This window comes from Syngnathus floridae, chromosome 5 (assembly GCF_059516105.1).
Source record: "Syngnathus floridae isolate MCC-2025c chromosome 5, RoL_Sflo_1.0, whole genome shotgun sequence".
Lineage (NCBI taxonomy): Eukaryota > Metazoa > Chordata > Actinopteri > Syngnathiformes > Syngnathidae > Syngnathus > Syngnathus floridae.
The window spans coordinates 9,290,986-9,311,325 of NC_142417.1; the positions used below are offsets into that span (position 1 = coordinate 9,290,986).

General features: G+C 42.8%; 1 protein-coding gene and 1 long non-coding RNA gene across 2 annotated transcripts; one reads left to right on the forward strand and one right to left on the reverse strand.

Moving 5' to 3' along the window:
• The first annotated feature begins 1,898 nt into the window (after positions 1 to 1,898).
• On the forward strand, positions 1,899 to 20,198 carry gas2l1 (growth arrest-specific 2 like 1). Its single transcript, XM_088375241.1, has 5 exons — positions 1,899 to 3,110; positions 10,404 to 10,511; positions 14,188 to 14,284; positions 14,792 to 15,092; positions 16,464 to 20,198. Exons 1-5 carry the CDS (start codon positions 2,409 to 2,411, stop codon positions 18,352 to 18,354), a joined length of 3,099 nt encoding a protein of 1,032 aa, XP_088231367.1. The 5' UTR covers positions 1,899 to 2,408; the 3' UTR covers positions 18,355 to 20,198.
• On the reverse strand, positions 14,652 to 16,219 carry LOC148398013 (uncharacterized). The gene is made up of 3 exons (XR_015858480.1): positions 16,084 to 16,219; positions 15,308 to 15,403; positions 14,652 to 15,170 (listed from the first exon to the last, which is right to left on the reverse strand). It is a non-coding gene; the product is annotated as an uncharacterized LOC148398013 (long non-coding RNA).
• Positions 20,199 to 20,340: the final 142 nt, after the last annotated feature.

A 20,340-nucleotide genomic window follows, 5' to 3' on the forward strand; every position in this document is an offset into this window, starting at 1 on the left:
TTTTGCGTTATTTGAATGAAAGTTTCTGGGGATGCAGACAATCCCTTGACTCAAGTGCGTCATCCCAATCTGCAAAACAAACTGTAAATTTCCTCTTTATTACATGAAGTGTATTCTAGTCAAGAATACATGTGAATTTGTTGTCGCGTGTTCTAATTAAATATACATAGTTTAATTGCCTTGTAACGATTCATAATTTGGCGGCTGTCCAAATCCTTGGATTCAGTGTTTGTTCATACCAGAAGGTGGCGCATTTTGTAATAAGACGTGACTTGTAAACCTTCGAAGATTACCTCGTGTTGAGAAACTTTAGTCTATGTAGGTAAACACCACTGAATCCCACATGGTCAGTAGTGGGGCACATGGAGTGTTATTTTATTTGCAAACAAATGGATTAACATTCCAAATATTTGTTTCCAACGACACAGGAAATAGTTCTCAGTGACTGATTAATGAACTTCGACACACGTACAAATGCTTTACTGACAGTGAAACTGATTCACCCAGGCCCAGAAAATGATCTCATCACAACTGCTACCCCCATTCCCTCGTTCACTCTCTCTTCCGCCCCCTCCCTTCCCTTCTTTCTCTTCACTCGTTCCAGAACAGACACATCCTTCTTGTTTTAAATCAAAACAAGCCCTCCTCCTTGGCAGTCGAGGCTCCTTGAAACTGTCACAAACCATGAGAACTCACAAGATGCTCCAATGGAGGATAAATGTAAAATACGTTCATGTTTATTTTGTACTCATTTTCAAAAACAAATTGCTATTGCGTAAAAAAGATGCTAGAATTTTGTTCGTGTTGTTTTGACAGTAGTGTCAACCAACCAACTCTTTGTTTACAGACTCCTCAAGGCCCCAAGCAGGTGACGTTTTTGCTTATTGTCATTACACCCCAAAAGATCCTGATAATCAGGTTTGTTGGCCCAACTGTTGATCACCTTTAGATCTTTGAGAAAATTTATGTATTGTAAGTATATAACAGTGGACCACGCGGACAAAAATTAACTTCTCTGCAATTTGACATCGGCTCTTTTAAAATACTCTGTTCATAAGTTGGTGTATTAGTCCTCGAATATATTTAACAGAGAGCTCAAGCTCCACTGAAGACGCACAATATTTATTGAAGGTCATACAGCTTGAGGAGAATTCCTGCAGGATGACAGTCCCATGATCTTGAGAGGCCTCAGTGTCATACAAAGACTTCATTTTGGCAAAAATCAAACCACTGTTTACTGTGCAGTATTTTAAAATAAATTGCTCATATATTGTCACAATGTATCATGTTTATAGTCGGATAATAGAATGAGCTTTGGTAAAAGTCGCCCAGTCAGATGTGTCTAATTTGGGTTACTTACTGCTTTGCACTGACTATTTCTAAATGATAAATTTAGCAGTCTAGAAGCAATATAAAGCACTAAACACAAAAAAATGATGCAAAAAATTGTCAAAGTGCACATGCAGTTACTTTCCAAACACCTTGTACAAATATTTGGTGTTTTTTGTTGTTGCATATAAAAGGCAACGCAGGTTGGGGCCTGAATTTTTTGTGTAGGGTTTGCACGTTTTTCCTCATACCTGGTTATGTTGTGTAGCATACGTGATGACGTCAGTCCGTTTTCGTCTTTTAAGATGAAACGCAATGACGTTTAGTCTTTTATCACTGATTTTGAATGTGCGGGAAAAGTCGAAACTGTAGTTCAGTTCAGTTGACAGACATTTTTATCTCAGAGATGCTACGCGTTTTGTTCATTGAATTGGATATCCAGCAAGAGAAGGCGTAAAATGTATCTTTTCTGATCGCATTATATTTGTGTCTGAAAGTAATTTGAAGTTGTTGCAAGGCTTCTATTGGTTGACGCATGACCCGGTGACTATGGGGTTAACTTCTCCTCCTCCTCCTCCTTCCTCAGTTGATCCACATAATGGGATGTGCCACCGCGTCGCTCGGCTGCCTTAAGCCCCGCGGCAGGTCAACATCTTGAACGCAGGAGGCGGCGCGGCATGGGCCGAGTTTCTCCGTGGCAGTGCGTTGGCTCGCTGCCGCTCAGAGGTGCTGATTTGATCTTGAAAGAGACAAACACGCGGCCACACGTGGATGATTGCGGGCCATCAGGATCCGGCGGCCAGGGGGCGCGTTGACTGTTCGGAACAAGAAAACGGTCTTCGCTCGCCGAGACCCAACTGCAACACGCATCCACGCGCCACGGCCGCGGCCACTTCGCATCCCGCTATGCCCGTGACAGCGGCACAAAGACTGGCCTCCACTAACCGCACATGCGCTACGGCATGGGTGCGTCCACACGCTTACTGCGCTTTATTTTGCAGATGAGGATTTGGAACGCGGTTGCGCAATGAGGCGATCTGGAATCAAGTAAGACTTTTATTGATACATAATCCGACAATATGGCCGATCAAAGCAATATCCAGTCCGCCGCCTCCAAGAGCATCCGGCCCTTTAAATCCAGTGAAGAGTACCTGTACGCCATGAAGGAGGACCTGGCGGAATGGCTGAACACTCTTTACGACCTGGACCTGAGCGCGGAAACCTTTATGGATGGCCTGGAGACGGGCTGCGCCTTGTGTCGGCACGCCAACAACGTCAACCGAGCCGCCCAAGACTTCCAGCTGGAGTACCCTGAGGCGGCCCAGTCCATGAAGCTGCCCCGCAAAGACGTTGTCTTCCAGTCTCGCAACGTCAGTGCGGGTTCATTCTTGGCTCGGGACAACGTGTCCAATTTCATCAGCTGGTGTCGCCGGGAGCTGTGGATCAAGGACGTGCTCATGTTTGAAACCAACGACTTGGTGGAAAGATGCAACGAGAAGAATTTCGTCTTGTGTCTGCTTGAGGTGGCGCGTCGCGGCGCCAAGTTCGGCATGTTGGCCCCTATGCTCATCCAGCTGGAGGAGGAGATCGAAGAGGAGATCCGAGACCAGCAGGGTGGCCTGCAGATGGACCCCGGAGAGCCACCAGAGGTGCAGAGCCCACCCGGCAGGTGCTTCGGACGCAGGGAGAGCAACCACAGTGTGGAAGACGAGCCTGAGCCGGAACCTTTCGTGTGGCCCCAGAAGAGAGTTTTGTGTGACATGAGAAATTTGGATGAGTTGGTAAGTCATTCTCACTCACCCAGTTATGCCTAACAGACATGCACACACATGTCAGAAGTTAGAAGTCTGTATTGTGTCCTCCTCAACTGACATGTGACTACTGCAACCGGCAACTGGTTCTTGTTGTTGTTGTTGTTGGTTAAGCACATTTGGGTCACTATTTTTGTAGACAAGTGCACATGCGCTCAGTGTAAAAAACAATACAGTGGGGGGGCAAGTCTAGTTTACCGTGTTTTCTGGGTGGGCTTTCCGTCAGACCTTTTTTTTTTTTTTTTTTTTTTTAATGGTGCAAGCAGTCAGATTCTGCTCTTCAGTGATATGTGTGATGGATATCATCGTATTTCATTCATAACTATGAGATCAGCATGCATCCAACCCTCTCTCAATCACTGTAGAAATTATTATCTGAAATATATTTTGAAAGGCACTCTAGCTGCGGCACAATGCGTAGTCGGGGTAGAAGGGGCTCTCCAAGTTCCCACGCACCTCTTAGCTGAAATAAATGGGAATGAGGGGAGGTGCCTCCCTTTGACGACAAATAAATTGACTGTCTTCCTTCCCACAACGGCGCAAACGCCCCTTTCTACCTGTGCCCATGCACCAAAATACCAAAAACATTCAGTTTGTTTGACTCATTGTTACTCATTTCTGATATCAAGTCTGTACATGGCCCAGTCAGACTTACTGTCTGAATATTATGGAGCAAGTAAAGTGAAGTCAATTTTATGTTTAGATATCATACAGTCAAAAACGTACAGTTAATACAAGAAAAACAGTTCAGTCTTATTGCAATGCCTACCAAAACAAATGGACTTCGGTTTTTGTGGCGCATTCCACAATTTGGGGTAACTCTCCAGCTATACCTTTTAATTTTTAGTCTCGTGCAAAGGATAGTGACCCCCCCCCCTAAAATAAATAATAGTTGTACCTCCTGTTTAGCAGCAGACAAAACACATTTTAAGTTTACTCCTTGTCAAGAGCTAAGAAGAAAATGACCATATGTAGAATTTCATTTGTAGAAATGCTGAGTCAGGTATCAGTGTACCTGTACCTAATGTCGTGTCCAGTCAAGTTTCTCCTCCCACATCCGTGTTGCAAAAGAAACTCGTGACAAGTGGAGCGTATCCAAGCACGTTAAGGTAGCACGTCAGTGTTTTTTGTGTTAGGGTTGTGTGAGAGGCGCATTGCATGCCTTCTAACCTGAAGAGTTAAACTCGCGCAAGAGAGATCTGGTCAAAGTTCATTTGAATGACATTTCTCGTCATTAGAGTGTCAAGGCAGCTTTTTAATCATCTCTGCCATATTCTGTGCCACTCGCAAATCAGGACGTTTGTGCGTTTTTATGTCCAACTATTTCCCCGTAACCAACATATACAGTATTTGTTTGCTTTGATGACATTTTCCTTCCTGTCATTGTGGTGAAACGTATTGACCTCTTGCCAGGGCACGCACATGAGATAGGCAAAGATCTCGTCAGAGGCGAAGCTAATGAGCGAGGCAGTCTGAGCAGCAGCACACACGCTCGAGGGTGAAGTTAATGTTTGCACGTTGATGAGCTGAACAATGTGGCTCTTTGACACTCAAAAAGATGACAGAGCAGAGAAGAGCATTTGAGGGAAGAAGTAGGGGGCTCTGTCGGCAGTAACGCTGGTCAGACAGCAGAGCAGAGCGCTCCTGACGTGGCCTCTGTGGATAGACTTTGTAAGTTTGCGGAGGAGGATGTGTCCAGACTGGGTACACGCTCATATGACTTAGGATTATACAATGATACTAATTTTAGGACAAATGTTCCCTGTCTTTCTTATTTTGTTATTCAAGCAGAGACTTTTTGGAGGATGTTGAAGAGTTTGGCTTGTTTCGCCTGGTTGCTTTCACAGAAGCACATATTCATTTGTTTTAATTATATTCTCATTTTTGTTTACCTACTTGAGGCCATTTGTTTAGTCAAATGTAAAGACTAATGGAAGTTGGGTGTGGACAAAAATAACCGGTCCTAACTTAAGGGGTTACACACTCGGAGTGAGACAGTAAAGTGCAGGTTATCTGTGTTATGATCCCTACTTTGGTAATTACTTCCAAAATTGCCACTTTATTTTACTTGGTAGCACTGAATAATGTGACTTTTTAACTGTTTACCACAATTGTTTAGAATTATAAACTATTCAAAAGCATTTTCAATAGACACTGACTATTTCATTTGACTGTTGTGTGTTCCAAAAGCTATAAAATTATATCAGTTGACGTTTGGTCGTATTGCTTGGGTTTATTGCTAACTAATGGCCACAAATTATGATATTTTCAGATTTTTTTGTAGCCTTCTGTCTGAGCAACGTTCTTGTCTATTGTTGTGTAAACATTCCTAAAGTGTGTTTGAAATACAAACCAACCATTTCTTGTTTTGATGGGCTCACAAATTTATCCTCCAGATTATTTGGGGGCTTCTTTTTGTATTTCTATTAAAAGTCACAGCCTGACTGGAGATTAGTCTTCCTTAATTAACTGGAAATCTCATTGTGATTAGTCATGTTCGTCAGAGAAGGGAAAGTTGCAGGGTTTAATTTTATTGGCCCACAGCTGTTGTAGGAGATTGTGCGACTTGTGCTTTTCACCATGCAGCGTTTCCACATCATGCAGTATAGCTCGCAGTTGACTCCTTCCTTAATGACTTCCTTTTGTTTCCCTTTTGTCATTGATTTCTAATAATGCAGCATTGCTTGACTGACTCGCAAAGCAGCTCTCTATTAATATCTGCCATCGCTACCATTGGGTTATTGATTCCCAGAGAGAGAAACCAAAACAATTGTATCACAATTAAAGTAAATAAGTATGCAGTTGTCCTATTTTCCATAATAATAATGATAGTTCCTGCTACTTAAATGTCCTGAAAGCAAACAGCATGGCGTCATGTTTGCAAAGCTAGGCCATGTCCGGTTTACTTTCCTGGTCCTTGCTACTCACCCATTTCCAGCATTGTTGTCCTGCGGTGCTAGGCCGCCGCCTTTGGCCTTACTCATCTCACCGTGAGACGGCTTTACCCTTAAAGTTAAGGAAGTAACCAAGCACTCATTTCCTTCATCAAAACTTGAGTCAGTGGCATGTGCATCAATAGTTCTGCAAAGGCAATATGAGTGACATCATTCCTCCTTGACATTGTCCTCAGTCTATATGTCTGATGTTTATCCTCTGCTTTAGAGGATTTGATCATATCGCCACTAGAGAGGGATTATGAGAGTGACTCCAAGTTCATATACATTCCACAATATGCATTTCTAGCTGATATATTTTCTAGGTTGCTGTTAGGCCTTGAGCTACTCATATAGGGCAGTGCAACAATGCTTCTATACTGCAATCAGAAACATCTCTAATGGACATTGTTCCCATATACGCAGTGCTGTGTATATAATCTGAAGACAAAACACCGTCTTTTTTTCCCATATTTCCAACTGGTTCATCTTTTTCCTCACCCGCGACTTGAGCAGGACCAGTAGTTCCCATCCCCCACCTCTTCTTGCCAAATAAGAAACAGTACAGTCTGTCTTGTGGTAAATGAATAGACTGCCACTACTGACAGCACCCTAACTAAATGCTGTCATTTCAATCAAAGTCTTTGTTTGGATGGAGATCGGAGCAGAGGTCGAGGCGAAGATGAGGGAATACGTATACGGCGTAGACCTTCATTTAACACATGCTCCAGCTCATGCATTGATGAAATGCCAAAACAAAAAGCACGGCAGACAAAAGAGCGGGTGCCCGGAGTGACTTTACTGTACACTCGGTTAAACCTGACTGCAGTGGATGCTGCTCTGAGAGCAGAGAGCTACAGTAGAGCGCAGGAAAAGTAGGTCATTCCTGCCTTGCATTGGCTGACACGCTTTGCTGAGAGAGCGTCGCATCACTCACTGCTCCCGTCTCCTTTGTCACATGCTCACATGGCTGCAAGGTGTCACCCGTTTTCGAGTCGGGGACTTTGCACAGGGTCCAATGAGTCCATCGTCCTGGCTGTGAGAAACAACTGACTTTATTGGCATGTCATCTGTTTTATGGCTCCTTCTAAAGCAATTTCAAATCAGCTGCTTGTCCGCATGATCTGTTTTTTAATTGCGTGTTTGTCTGAGCGGGGTTCTGTCCAATGTGGTTATTTTTTGCACCTGCCTGCAGCATCTTCAAGTAGGTCTCAGGTGGCCACTGCACAGAATGAAACCATTGATTCCTCCAGTTTAACTTTCACAGTTGATTTTCCAGGAATGTTGAAAAATAAATAGTCAGCCATCACGTGATTGTTAGGTCTTCAATGCTTAATCATTTTAGCTTGGACGAGGTCACACTACAGCTATCAGAGGATAGTCAGTTGCGCAACATTCAAACACATTCCCTAACTTGTTGCTTTGGGGTTGGAAGTGCCTGTTAAACTAACTATGTTCTGAGATAAACACCATATTTTCAATCAAGCGTGTACATGTTACAAAATCACAATTTATGTTACTGTAATTATTATGAATTGCTTTACAAATTAAACTGTACTAAAAAAAAGAATGGAACTAAGGTAAGATCTAAATAGGTGATGTTTCCTTTATGTAGCATTATAGTCAGAATTATGCATCATGGGAAACCTTTCAATCTGTTATGCTTTTTTGGTTAGTCAGACCACTGTGAAGTAGATTTGGCATGGTTTCTAGGTATGAATTTCCATTCATGACCCAAGCTCATATATTATAATCCTTTTCATTGTGTAAAAGTGCCATATCATCACAATCTTAATTCCCTTTGAAAACATGGTGTGTTCTCTCCCTTCTTGTGATTGACTCACAGACATCAAATAATGGAAATGCCTCCTGTAAATTCTTGTCTTGGGAGTTTCTATAATCTCCAGTTTTTTATCATTGAAGTTTGGTAATAATTATCTCTTGTATAACAATCCTGTAATGAGCCCGTCCGTGTGCTTGCACGCAAGCACACCTTATGTTTGTTAAAAAGCACTAAACCAACATAGATTGTTATTTGTACAAAACTTTCAGAGCCGAGTCATACATGTGAAGAAAACGAGGACTAGCATGCAAAATCTTGATCCCTTCCCCTCCCATTTCCCCTGTTTGCCGTCCCTGAGGGGGAAGGCTCAGCCCTCAGTATCAGTCCATCTCTGCCACGAATGCTCCTTCATGTGTTTGCAGGTCAGGAAGGCATGGAATGAAGACGTTTTGACTCACACTGTGCAGATATGACTCCGTCACAGATATTACATGTTATTCCAGTTCAACCAAAACCAAAGTGTCTTTCTTCATAGGAAAAAAAGAATAACAAGTTGTCACTCTGTTTATGCATCTATCATTCCTATTACGAGATATGTTGTGGATCACTCCGTTTTTCTCTCTGTTTTTTTCCCGCTTGGAACATCTGCAGATCCGACTCCAAGTATCTCATGTGACCAGCATTCATTTATAATTCATCCATCAGTTTTTCACCGCCTTCAGGCCCCTCTTCCTAATATTTCCCGACTGACCTTGTCTTTCTCCTCCCCCTCTATCTGGTTGTGGATGTGTAAGACGTCTGCGCCTTGTGTGTGCCTGTGTTGTCGATACAGCAACGGCTTGGGAAGAGCACACATTTCATTTTAAGAGGAAAACACACGGCCGAGGCTTCAGCTTCAAGACGTGACCTCATGAAGCTGAACAGCTGAGAGCAAAGAATGAAAAAAATATGGCAAACTGAACCATTGTAAAGGGAAGGCGGTGTGTGTGTATGTGTGTGTGTATTTGCCTCTCTGTGTCGGTTTCCATGGAAATGGTTCCATTAACTCACAGGCTGGGGTTTTTCCAAACAGGGCGACTCGCATATTGAGAATCGCAGTGACAGAGCAGACAGAAAGAGGGCAGGCGCATGCACACACTGTAGCAATGTAAGCAAACAAAGCACAGCGGGTGTAAAGGTGACTGGGCCAGGTGGGAGGCTGCATGCCAGCTGTGATTCCACCCTAGTCGTAATTCCCACGAGGCCATCCCCTAAAGGAACCGAGAATCTTAGCAACACACTAGATGAAGGCTGCACTGCATTTATCACTGCTGCAGCATTGTAGCATCTGAATCACATTATATTGCAATAATTGGCTCTTATTTCAAAACATTGCCAAGTTGGAATGCAAAGGCCCACATATCTTACTACTACTACACTGTAAAAAAATGCACAATTTGTATTTTGGGGAGAGAAAATGGTAAATCCTCAAATCTAGCCATAATAAAGCCAGCAAGTTGTTTGGTCCAAAACAATTTAGCTGAGTTGTTTTTTTATTTCTATTTAAGTTGGGAGACAAAACAGGCAACAATCAGCTACGGAAACTCTTTCCTATTTATTTGTTGTGAAACGTGGAAAAGTCAAGTTTCTCAACAGCTAAATTATTTTAGCGAATGTTGAAAGTTTGTTGGCTTGAAATATTGAGCACACTCAACTTCTTTGTTTTTGGAGTGTTCTTTTTACTTGTCACACTTGTTACTTCTGAGAATAAATAAATGCTGCATGTCACTGCTCACCCCACATCACCTCTCATCAAATTATATCCACATGGAATTTTGTTGGATTGACTCGCATGATTACCATTATAAGTTATTGCATCTTTCATCAACTGTGCTTAAGTATTTGCGCCGTAACTTTTTTCCGTCACGCATTTAGAGAAACGTTTTTTTTTTGCTTGCTTTATGTTCTGTAAGCCAACAAGATCCGGCACACTTGTTTGAGACAGATGCCAGGAACAACATGTGAGTTGTCCAATCACGTGAGAGCCCTGGGCTGTGTAGCACAGGCGGATCTCACTCCACCCTGCAGTCGTGTCTGACTCCAGTTGCCTAATAAGCAGCCCCAACCACAGCAAGGGCGCTGGCTCGTGATCACAATTCAAAATCCAGCTGGCGGGGCTGGCCTGCTGACATCATCACCACCACCCCCTCTGCTACCACGCTGGTTTGTGGGCTCCTTCCCTGCCATCGCTCAAAACAGCAACAGGGTCACATAGGACACAGCGTATTCACTGGCATATCTGCGTTTTTTTTTTTTTAACTCAAATTATGTTCAGAAATTAGGCAGGAAGTGCTTAAAGGGGTGAGGCACTCGATTACCTGGCAAGAGTGGAGTTGGCAGGAAAATGACGCACATCCCAAACTTATTGTGTCTGTGACACTTTTCTCTGCAAAGGTCACAAGTACAGATACGTGACTAAGAATGACCTCATATTAACTTTCCAGACATATGGGGACAGGAAGAGGTTCACGGAGCTCTAACGTGTGTGTTGCGTTTTGTTCCTTTCAGGTTCGTGAGATTCTGGGCCGGTGTTCCTGTCCAGCTCAGTTTCCTATGATCAAGGTGTCGGAAGGAAAGTACAAAGTGGGGGACTCCAGTGCACTAATCTTCATAAGGGTATGTCGGTCAACCTTTGTCTTCTTCAAGTCTAATTATATTTAATTGTATGTTACAGTCAAAAACGTGACTGCGGTGTAATTGCTTTAAATTTAACTTTGATCTCTTTTGGAGCACACGTTCTGCATGGAGTAGAAGCTTCAAGTTACTGCGAAATATGATGTAATCAACTGGATTTATCCTGTAGTTTGCCATTATTACTATGTTCTTTTGAGGTCTGCTGGAGTTGCATCATAGCATATGGTGAGAGCTTATAAATCAAGCTCAATGTAGGAGGGATGACAGAGGGCTGTCTCAGCATGTGAAGAGCTCAGATTTTTTTTTTTTGAACGTCATATTCTGAACGAGTCATCGTAGAACAGTGGAAAAGTTTGAGGACAAGCACAGTCTACTCCAAGATGCCGATTCACCTCCGATGTGGTCACATTTAGAAACCGGTTTTCCAGTAAGGAACAATAGTAATTTAATTTCTCTGTTCACGTTGAAGATATCCACAATCTAAAACCCTTTTCACTGTTCTGAACTGTCATACAAATGAAACAAGTAGCATAATAATCTTTATAAAACAAAAACTAAATCAATCTCACACTTGGATGACATATGACTGAGTCAGCCCTAGTGGGAAGGAAGGCCTTCTTGATTCAGATGACTTCATGCATGCACATGCAATTATGACTCCCTTAGAATTGCACTCACAAAAGTGTAGCAATAAACAAAGCACTCTCTCAAATCCAATTTTATTCATAAAGCACTTTAAAGACAATATCTTGTACATTATTGCAAAGTACAAATCAAACACAAGACAGTTGAAGATAAAAGCTTAATTAAAAAAACATTAATAAAATCAACAATAATAAAAACAAATGACCCTAATACAAGAACAGAGTTTAATTTATTGTCAATTTAATCATGTTCCAAGTTTGTTTCTACACTACTAAACTTTACTGCTAAATTGCATTGAATTTAAATTTTGAGGTTCCACGGTATGCATAGCAGAATTGTGATTGCACTGTGTTGACTGTTTTGAGAGTATTTATCTGGCCCACTCCCAGAACTGCACTTTTTCCCACTGAGACACAAATAGAGCTTTAGGTCATTTCCTGCATTGGCCTTTATCTCGGCAGTATTTTGTGTCCGTTTCAGATTAGGAGTTGCCACTATACCCGCATCAAGCCTCACAGGACTGGGTGGGGAGACTGCTAGGCAATATTGATTCGCTCTCGCTTACCTAAATGGCCCCCCTGTCAGATTAATGGCCTCTTTTAACGGTATAGCAAATTGTGAGCATTTACAGTCTAGATCTGCCATACTGTCAATGTCGATACACATTTCACTGAGTGGTCCACCATGTCAATATATAGTGGAATTGCATGAATTAAAAGTAGTGTCTCTTAGTGCGTTTAAGGTAGTAAAAACCGAAACAGTTAACTAATCCATCTATGATCTTTGTAAGAACAGAATAATTTGTTAGATCTCATCATACCATTCAAAATTAACTATTATTGTGGGTGGTTGTGTCTTTTATGGGTTTGCTGTGTTGCCACTTTTTATTCACAAGTGCATTGTAGGGGTGTGCACGTGAGTGTGTGTGCTCATCTGCCGTTCTGGGAGTGTTTTTCACTTGTCAGATTAGTTCTCTTCTTCCCACTGTCTCCACCCGCCCGCTCCTGGTTCCTCTCTGAGGATGGCAGTAATTATGCATATGCCCGAACAGCCATACAAGTGTGGCCAACACGCCTCTTTGATTCTACTGAGCAGAGGAAGCTGCGGCCGACTTGAATGCCAAAAAAAACAAAAAACTATTCAGCAGCTAAAGCTTTGTCAAGGGTCTTGAGGCTAAACAAGGCCACGAAATAGATAAAGCAATTGATCCATTCCTATAGAGGGCTAGCTCATTATGTTTCTTTTCCTGAAGGGAGGCCACTTTTATTGAGAAAGGAATGCTTTCAATCATGGATGTAGGATCTGATCAATGAAACGTGAGAGGAAATTGCTTCAACACCTGCATTTATTAAAATGCTGTTGCCATAGAAACAGGGATCGAGTGTCTCTCAGCTCAGCAGCTGAGCCAGCAATGCAGAGTGGAAGGGGGTTCTTGAGCATCTTTTAAGCCATCTTGTGGGATCCGGAAATAAATATATGATGTAAAATTGATGATGTAATAAAATGAAACAAAGACATGATTGTATAGTTTGCAACTATAACCCCAAGACAAAATGGAGTGCGTTGTTGAATAATGTAATAGATGCTTTGGCATGGGACACTGTAAATCTGCTCGAATACTGGTTTCATATCGACTCACTGTTGCATCATTCAGTCTCTGTAATCATTTGGCTTTCTTTTTTTTTTCTGGCACTTTAGTATTAAGTGATCCGTACTTTTTCATTTTATGGCTCACTTTATGGAAAGATAATGCACCCTGTATTATCTTCCCACAAAAAAATGACATCACTTTAAATACGATTATCTGCGGACATACTGTACATGTACAAGGCAAACAAAATTAAATAAATGATCAAAATCGCAACAACTTATTCACACAATTTTTTAGATTTTATAACTCAATCCACAAAGCCTTGTTCAGGATGTGCACCGTCCGAGATGCAACACAAAATTGAGTAGTGCCATGAGTAGATGTACTCGAGGACACATCAAAAAACTGAGAAAGTAATTAAACTTAGGTGGTCGTATCAGACAACCAGTGAAGCTGTCACCAGCCTAAAGCCAGGTCAGTTGAGAGTAAGCAGTTTATGCTCTGATAGAGATAAGCAGATCAGCTGTTTTGACGCATCATCATGCAGGAGGGAATCAGGGTGAGCCAGATGAAGCGACGAGTGGATTGATGACGGCAAACGTATTACAGAGAAGGTGGGGGTCAGACGGAGGTGTCTGTGCCCTCTCCCTGACCACCATTTGGGACCCAGTGATTAGATGGTATACCACGTGTGATGTGCCCAAAAGAAATTTTGCACCAGGATAAAAAAAAAAATGGGCTGGGAGACCCAGGTACGACCTTTTCAAAACATGTGGCTGGCAGCGCCTATTACACAACACAAGGCGGGGCGGCACATCACATCAGGCGGCGTGTGCTGCTTCAGTGGGGACAGCTTCTGCCTGGAGGGTGTGTGGCTCTTTGCTCGATCTTGTAGATGTGTGGGCCTCAGAGAGCAGAGGAGAGTCGGAAGTGACATATCCATGACCCCCTCGCCCTCTGTTATAGGGACACAACACACACACAACCCCCTCCTTTCCCTGCCTCTCTTTCTGACAACTAAATTCCCAGAGAGGACAGCAGGGGGTGAGTTGTTACCATGCTAATTTAACCATGCTACCCTCTGAAGGAATATCAATTGAGCCTAATGCAAAGGGCCAAAATGAAAGTAATGGCTCTTTATTATGCTACCATTTTTTAAAAAAAACTCTGAGTTGGCATGGCAATGAATTAATGATAGCGGCTGGGTTTGATGGAGGAGAGAGAAGGGGAGGGCGAAATAAGGGGCCATCTAGGTGTTACGTAACATCTTCGGCAAGCTGTCCCACTTGTAGAATATGCACATCTATTGACTTGTGCAGCAACACATGAAAACAAATTATGCATTTTATATTGCCATAAATGACCAGGTGATTTGTCTATTGAAGCCTTGTTTTCAGTTTTTTTTTTCTTTCTTCCCCTCAGGTCCTTCGTACTCATGTAATGGTGCGCGTTGGAGGGGGCTGGGACACATTGGAACACTATTTGGACAAGCATGACCCATGTCGCTGTGCTGCCTTTGGTGAGTTAGTTTTTTCCTTTACCAAAAAAGCAACATAGCTCCATTTTGTTTGCTTGAATGCAATCTGATTCAAGGTTATAAACAAATCATCTGCAATGGGCGGACTGTGTTTAGACAAGGTGTGGACACCGTAAGGGTCAAACGTGAGAGGAAATTCAAGTTGTATCCATTCATTGCTGTCATTCGGCTTTGTGTATACGCCTTTTATTTTGTTTGGACATGAGCCAAGAAATGAACACATTCATCCAGGTTTGTAATGGAAAATGTGCTTTAACCTCAACCACGACCTGAAAGAACCCACATTTAATAATGCAATAAGTCTTTAGAAGCAGGTCCAAACTGTTTATGAAGTGGTGATGTCGTGAAGTTCCGTACCGCTGACGCAAGCTGCTATTACTTTTAATCAGCGTTGCATAGTTAACCACCTCAGTCACACTTTTGAAATTCAAAAAGTTGATTTGGTTATCTTTCTCTTATTAAACCACGTGTTCACTTATCCTCTTGCAGCCCATCGGTATCATCAGGCCAAGGCTAGCGGCCAAAATCAGGGAGGCCAGAGTAAGTCCTCAAGCGCACATTCTTCCCGCTCCACAAGTCCTGGTCCACACTGGCGAAACGATGGCATGGCACCTTACAAAACACCCGACAGACGCTCGCTGGAGCCCTCATCCACACCTTGTGCCTCAACCACTTCCACAAGGCCAAGCCACCCTCAGAACTCCTCTGCTCCCGCTGAAACAGAACCTCGTACTGGTCTTCCACGGCCACCCAGAGATCGCTCAGAACCACGACATTTCAACCCACTGAGGTGAGTGTGTGCCTATAAAGTTTGGATTCAAGTGCTTTCATACTAGGTTATCTTTTGCCACTTGTATTCTTGTGTCACCTGGCAGGGCAGACAGAGAAAAGAAATTTACCACAACCAGTGCAAATACCAGGAAGCAGATTAGACTAGAACAGATTTATCTAATCTCAGGTGACATTGCCATGATAAAGCTGCCGCAACCGGTCACTCTTCAGCACCTTCTAGTGGAGACCATTCAACAATATGCTCTTCTTTCTAACCACTTGTCACACATTCCATCGCTGAAGTGAACGTGATGACCTTTTTTGCTCGTGCTTGAATGGAACAAAAAAAAAAAACAGATGTATTTAAGAAATTGCATGTACGTGATTGAGTCGTAGTGACAAAGCCAGATTAGCAGCATTGTCCCGTCTGCTGCGTGTACAGACAATTAGCCTGATACATTTGCTTCAATTCAGACGTTCCTCATACATCAAGCAAAAGGGCATTGCAGACATAATGATGTGGCTATTTTGACATGAAGTCAATATTCTATATTTAGAAATGACATCAAGTAAATGTGATTTCCAGAGCACTTTCAAATTAACTCTGAGTGGGCGATGGATTCCAGACTAGCAAAATGGTAATTGGCCGACTATCCCTCGACAACTGTCGAAAGCTAACTGGGGAAGTAGGTCAACAGGTGGCCTAGCTTTCTATAACTAATGACCAAGTTTGGACACATGTACATTCATTTGCTATGGATGATTCATTTTGTGATGGTTTAAAGCAATCATTAATGATACAGTAGGTAGATCATTAAGATTAAGTTATATTGAGTGTATTTATATTTACTGAAACACAATAGGTAAGTGAGAATAGAATGGAAATAAGAATTTTTAAGGATATTTTTGTTTGTTTCTGTTTTAGATCATGAGCAGGTGAGGCAGAGGCAAAATGCAGATGATGTACAGGATGTGCACAACTCATTTTTTATACAGCAACCTTTACTTACTTGCTTCTCTTAAGTGCACAATAAGAGCAGTCAGGGTGGATAGTCCCACCGGTGCATTACAGTGGAACAGGGCCTAATTGAGAAATAACAGTACTGTGTGTTTGGTTCTAATCCTCCCACTTGTTCTCATCCTGACTGTAATCCCCCCCCCCTCGGCCGTCACAGCCCACAGTACGGAGAAACACTGAGCCTTGGGTCACTTGGGACATTCTTTCATCAGTCAGCTTGTCACAAAGCTCTTTTGGTGAACTTTATAAAGTATGTCTTTTGAAAAGTTGCTTAGATGCAGATGTGTTGCTTCCTTGAAAGATGACTCGCGGAAAATAATGATGAAACAAATATGGGTATGTGATTTTGAATCTGCCTTTCACATGTTTCAGGAATAGGGAGACAATGTTGCCGGTGACCAGACGTCTCTCTGGAGACAGTGACTCTTCCACAGCGTCCTCCAAAGGAGGAGGAGGAGGACGTCTGTCTCTTAGCGGGACATCACATCGCTCTAGTGAGGAGATTGTCTTACTTGTAAATCGCAAAGAAGGCAAGCATGTGATTGAGAGGCCCGCAAACCCGAGCACACCACGTAGCTCATTGCCCCGTGCACGCAGCCAGTCTCGGGAACGCTCAGCGCTCCCATCCGCGCTGAAACCTAACCCACCTCCAGCATCTGATGGGCTACGACGCGCACGGACGGAAAGGGGCAGATCTATTGGTAACGATGGTCCCAGAAGGCTACACGCTCCTCGTTCCCAAAGCCAGAGTAGGGTACCTGGCCACGCTCGATCCAGCGAAGCCATAGCAGGACCTGGCGCCGGCCAACCAGCAGAAAGACGAGAGGACTCTCGCAATAAACAAGTGCCCCCGTCGTCTCCCAGACTAGGTGGTGTGTTGTCCAAGAGGCAGTCAGCCTCATGCTCCAACTCACCCATTAAAGGAGTACAAACCAACAACAATAACAGCCCCAGTAAGAAGACAATAACCACTCCCAGACCCCCTCGCATACCCTCCACGGCAAAAGCCAAACTTCTGCCCCCAGTCACTCCTGGAGGACGGCGGTCACCTCATTCATTGCCCCGGAACTCTCACTTCCATGCCGCCCACCCTCCTCGACCGTCCCATGGCACTCGACCAAACGGGCGAGGCCTCAGTAGAACCTGGTCCGGTCTGGACCGTCAGGGTCCTGAGGAGGAAAAACTGGGCTGTGGTTTCCAGATGCTGCCAACCCTGGACCCCCAGAGAGAACAGGACCTGTATCGCAGCTTTGAGGCCGAGTATTTAGCTAACACACAACAAGCCAAAGGAGTGTCGAGAAGAGAAATGGGCCAGCATGGTGCGAGAACCCCTTCGGTACCAGTGCTCACTGATTCTAATGTCACAGATTCTGCTTATTCATCCTCTAACTCCTCCTCGTCCTCCTTGAACGTGGGTGCAAAGCATGGAGCCCTGCCGGACCTCAGGGAGTCCAAAAGGGCTAACCCCTGTCACTTTCCCCTAGAGGACCCCTTGAATTTACTTTACAGACACAACATTGGTCAAGGGGAGGCAGAACACTGGATGGAGCATGGTGGGGGTCTCAAGAAACTCCCAGCCATCTCGAGCAACACGGGGCAGAAAACACACGTTTCTTGTCCCGGAGAGACTAACAGGCTGGTGAATCAGGTTGCTCCTCAAACTGTCAACTGTACAAATATGAATGGAGACCATGGGGGACAACAAGATAATGAATGGCACAAAAATCCACAAGGAGATATTCCTCCGGAGGCTCACCAGCCAAACTTACCATATGATGTACAGAATAGTAACGGGAGTGATGACCTCCCACCCCCAGAGGCCTGTGATTGCTCCTACCAGGACTCCTCCAGTGAAAACTCTTCAATGTGCTTGAGCCTAAGCGAATCCCACTCTGAATCTCCCCCGCCCACGTCTCCCCTGGCCAATGGCAACACAGGTGGAGAAGGAATAGTCGCAGTCGCCCCTATTTCAAAACACAAACTTCCAACCAGAATGAGGTCTCGCGTCAACAACGGCCCAGCAAACAACCCCTCACGCATCCCCACACTTGTCAGCTTCAGAGACGCGCAGGTTCGCGACACACTTTCACCCTGTCACACGCCACCCCTTTCCCCTCATAACTCCCACCCTGCCACCTGCAACATCTTGCACCAGGCCATTACTGATGTGGTTCATCCTCAACCTTGCTCTCCTGCCATGGGCAAGAAGGATCGCACCTTCCCTGGAAAGTCAGGGAGCCTGGACACTGAAGCTTGCATGTAGCACAGAGCTGTTGGAAATAACACCAGGGGCGGTTGTCCTTACTGTTGACTACTGTGTAAAAAGTATATACATACTTTGGACTGAGCTATAGACTTTTTAATTGCATGTCACTTTGCTTTTATTTTGCACTCTAGCCAAATCATTTATTACCAAAGGAATGGTGTTTAACATGTTTTTTACTATCAAGGTGTGCTTGGGGAACATTTTGCCTATACTAAGGTGGTTTTGCTTGATATTTAACAGGGCGAAGGAGAGAGAACATATGTGCTGCCATGAACCCCAATGAGGGGTAGGTATGGTTAAGTGCCAGAGATTTTAAAGCTGCAATTTTTCCAAACTCAAAACCTTAGTCAATTTTATTGGCGCCCTCTTGTGGTTTTCCACGGCCTTGCAAGTAAAACTTTTTATTTTCCTTTACCATAATATCCATGGGTTAGATTGTCTTTGATGCAGTGCAATGGTTTAGTTTATACTTTTTTTTTTTTAATAACTGTGTATGGGCCAATGAAGGTTATATTGCTTTGTCGTCATTTTCACTGACAAAAATGTGGAGTTTTCCGCCTCCAACTCAACTACTTACGAACCCACACATGTACAGGTTTCAATTGCATAGTAGTGAATGAATGTGTAAATACATGTTTATGTGCCCACTGAGGAATGTGGGTGCTTTGTATATAAGAATGCATTGAACATAATGTACATATTGGCTGTACTAAGTCCTGGGCTGCCTTAGCTATGCAATATCGGGTGGTGAAATGCCTTGATGGTTCCCTTTGCCTTAAAATATTTTCACAAGTTAGGTTTTGAATGTTTCTTTCAAAAATCACAACACTACATTGCTACCATTAATGGTTAATTAAATTGCAGGAATTGAATGAGAATGTTCAAAACTGAAAGGGCCATTGCCTATTTTTTGTCCATGGATCCTGTTCATTTTGACTAAAAGAAAAAAAAACAGAAGGAAGAATTAAACCTAATAGTTAGGACATTGTCATTAGGTACTAAGTTATATACAAACTTTTATTTTGTAAAAAATATGGTATTGTTGTGTCAGTGCCCTACAGACAAAGCTACAAAATTGTTGAAAAATGGTTCACACACTACTTCTATTTCATGTCACAATGTTTTTATTTGTTTTGTTTTTTTAACAAACATAATCATCTCCAGAGATTGCAAGGAATTGATACATTGACTGGGGTTAAAAGGGTTGTGCATATGTTTGTGTACATACTGTATGGGTGGGATGAAAGAGGGGTTAATGTTGGTCTTATTTATTTATTTATAAAGTGATGTCTTATTGGACTTGCGCGGCATCCTTGGCCAAGGTACTGTAAATGAAATCTGTCTTGAAAGAAATTGACCAAATAAGAGTCCTATCTGTAAAAAAAAAATTCATTATTGCTCTACATTGAGTTTTAGTTCAGATTAATTGAAAGACATTTATTAGAAATCGTCACTGTTTCAATCCATTAGTAGGGGTAAATTTGCAAATATACGTATGCTTGTAACATTCCGAAAAGTTTAAATTGAGAAAATCTTATTGGCTTCATCAAACATACTTTCATTTGGTTTTGATAACGGTCTACCCAGTTGGAAAAGTATGACTTTTTCAAAACACTTGTCTAGGTTATCAATCCCAGAAAAAAAGTGGATTATTCTGTCTGCCCCAACCAGCAAAATCTGAATGTTCATAATTTCTTGTTTGCTAATGTTCTCACTTGAATCAATCCATTAAATGCACTAAATTGTGAAACTTTGATGTACAAATGTCAGCAATACTTCATTTTTTTCGAAGGTGAAAATTCTGCTCTTCTAATAAATACTTTCCTTCTGAACTTTATAAACGGATTGTATTGTTTTTCTTAAAAATGAGGATTATATTGTTCATGTGTGCAAATTTTGCAGGATAAAGTGAAAACAAAATGACACGATACCATTAAATACCATTTTAATCATACTATCATGCATAACCACACAATCTGCATT

Excerpts from the sequence above, each read along its gene's own strand:
- gas2l1 (XM_088375241.1), top strand. The coding sequence starts at position 2,409 with ATGGCCGATCAAAGCAATATCCAGTCCGCCGCCTCCAAGAGCATCCGG. Across the intron at positions 3,111-10,403 it reads TGAGAAATTTGGATGAGTTG|GTTCGTGAGATTCTGGGCCG; the intron begins GTAAGTCATTCT and ends TGTTCCTTTCAG. Across the intron at positions 15,093-16,463 it reads CGACATTTCAACCCACTGAG|GAATAGGGAGACAATGTTGC; the intron begins GTGAGTGTGTGC and ends CACATGTTTCAG.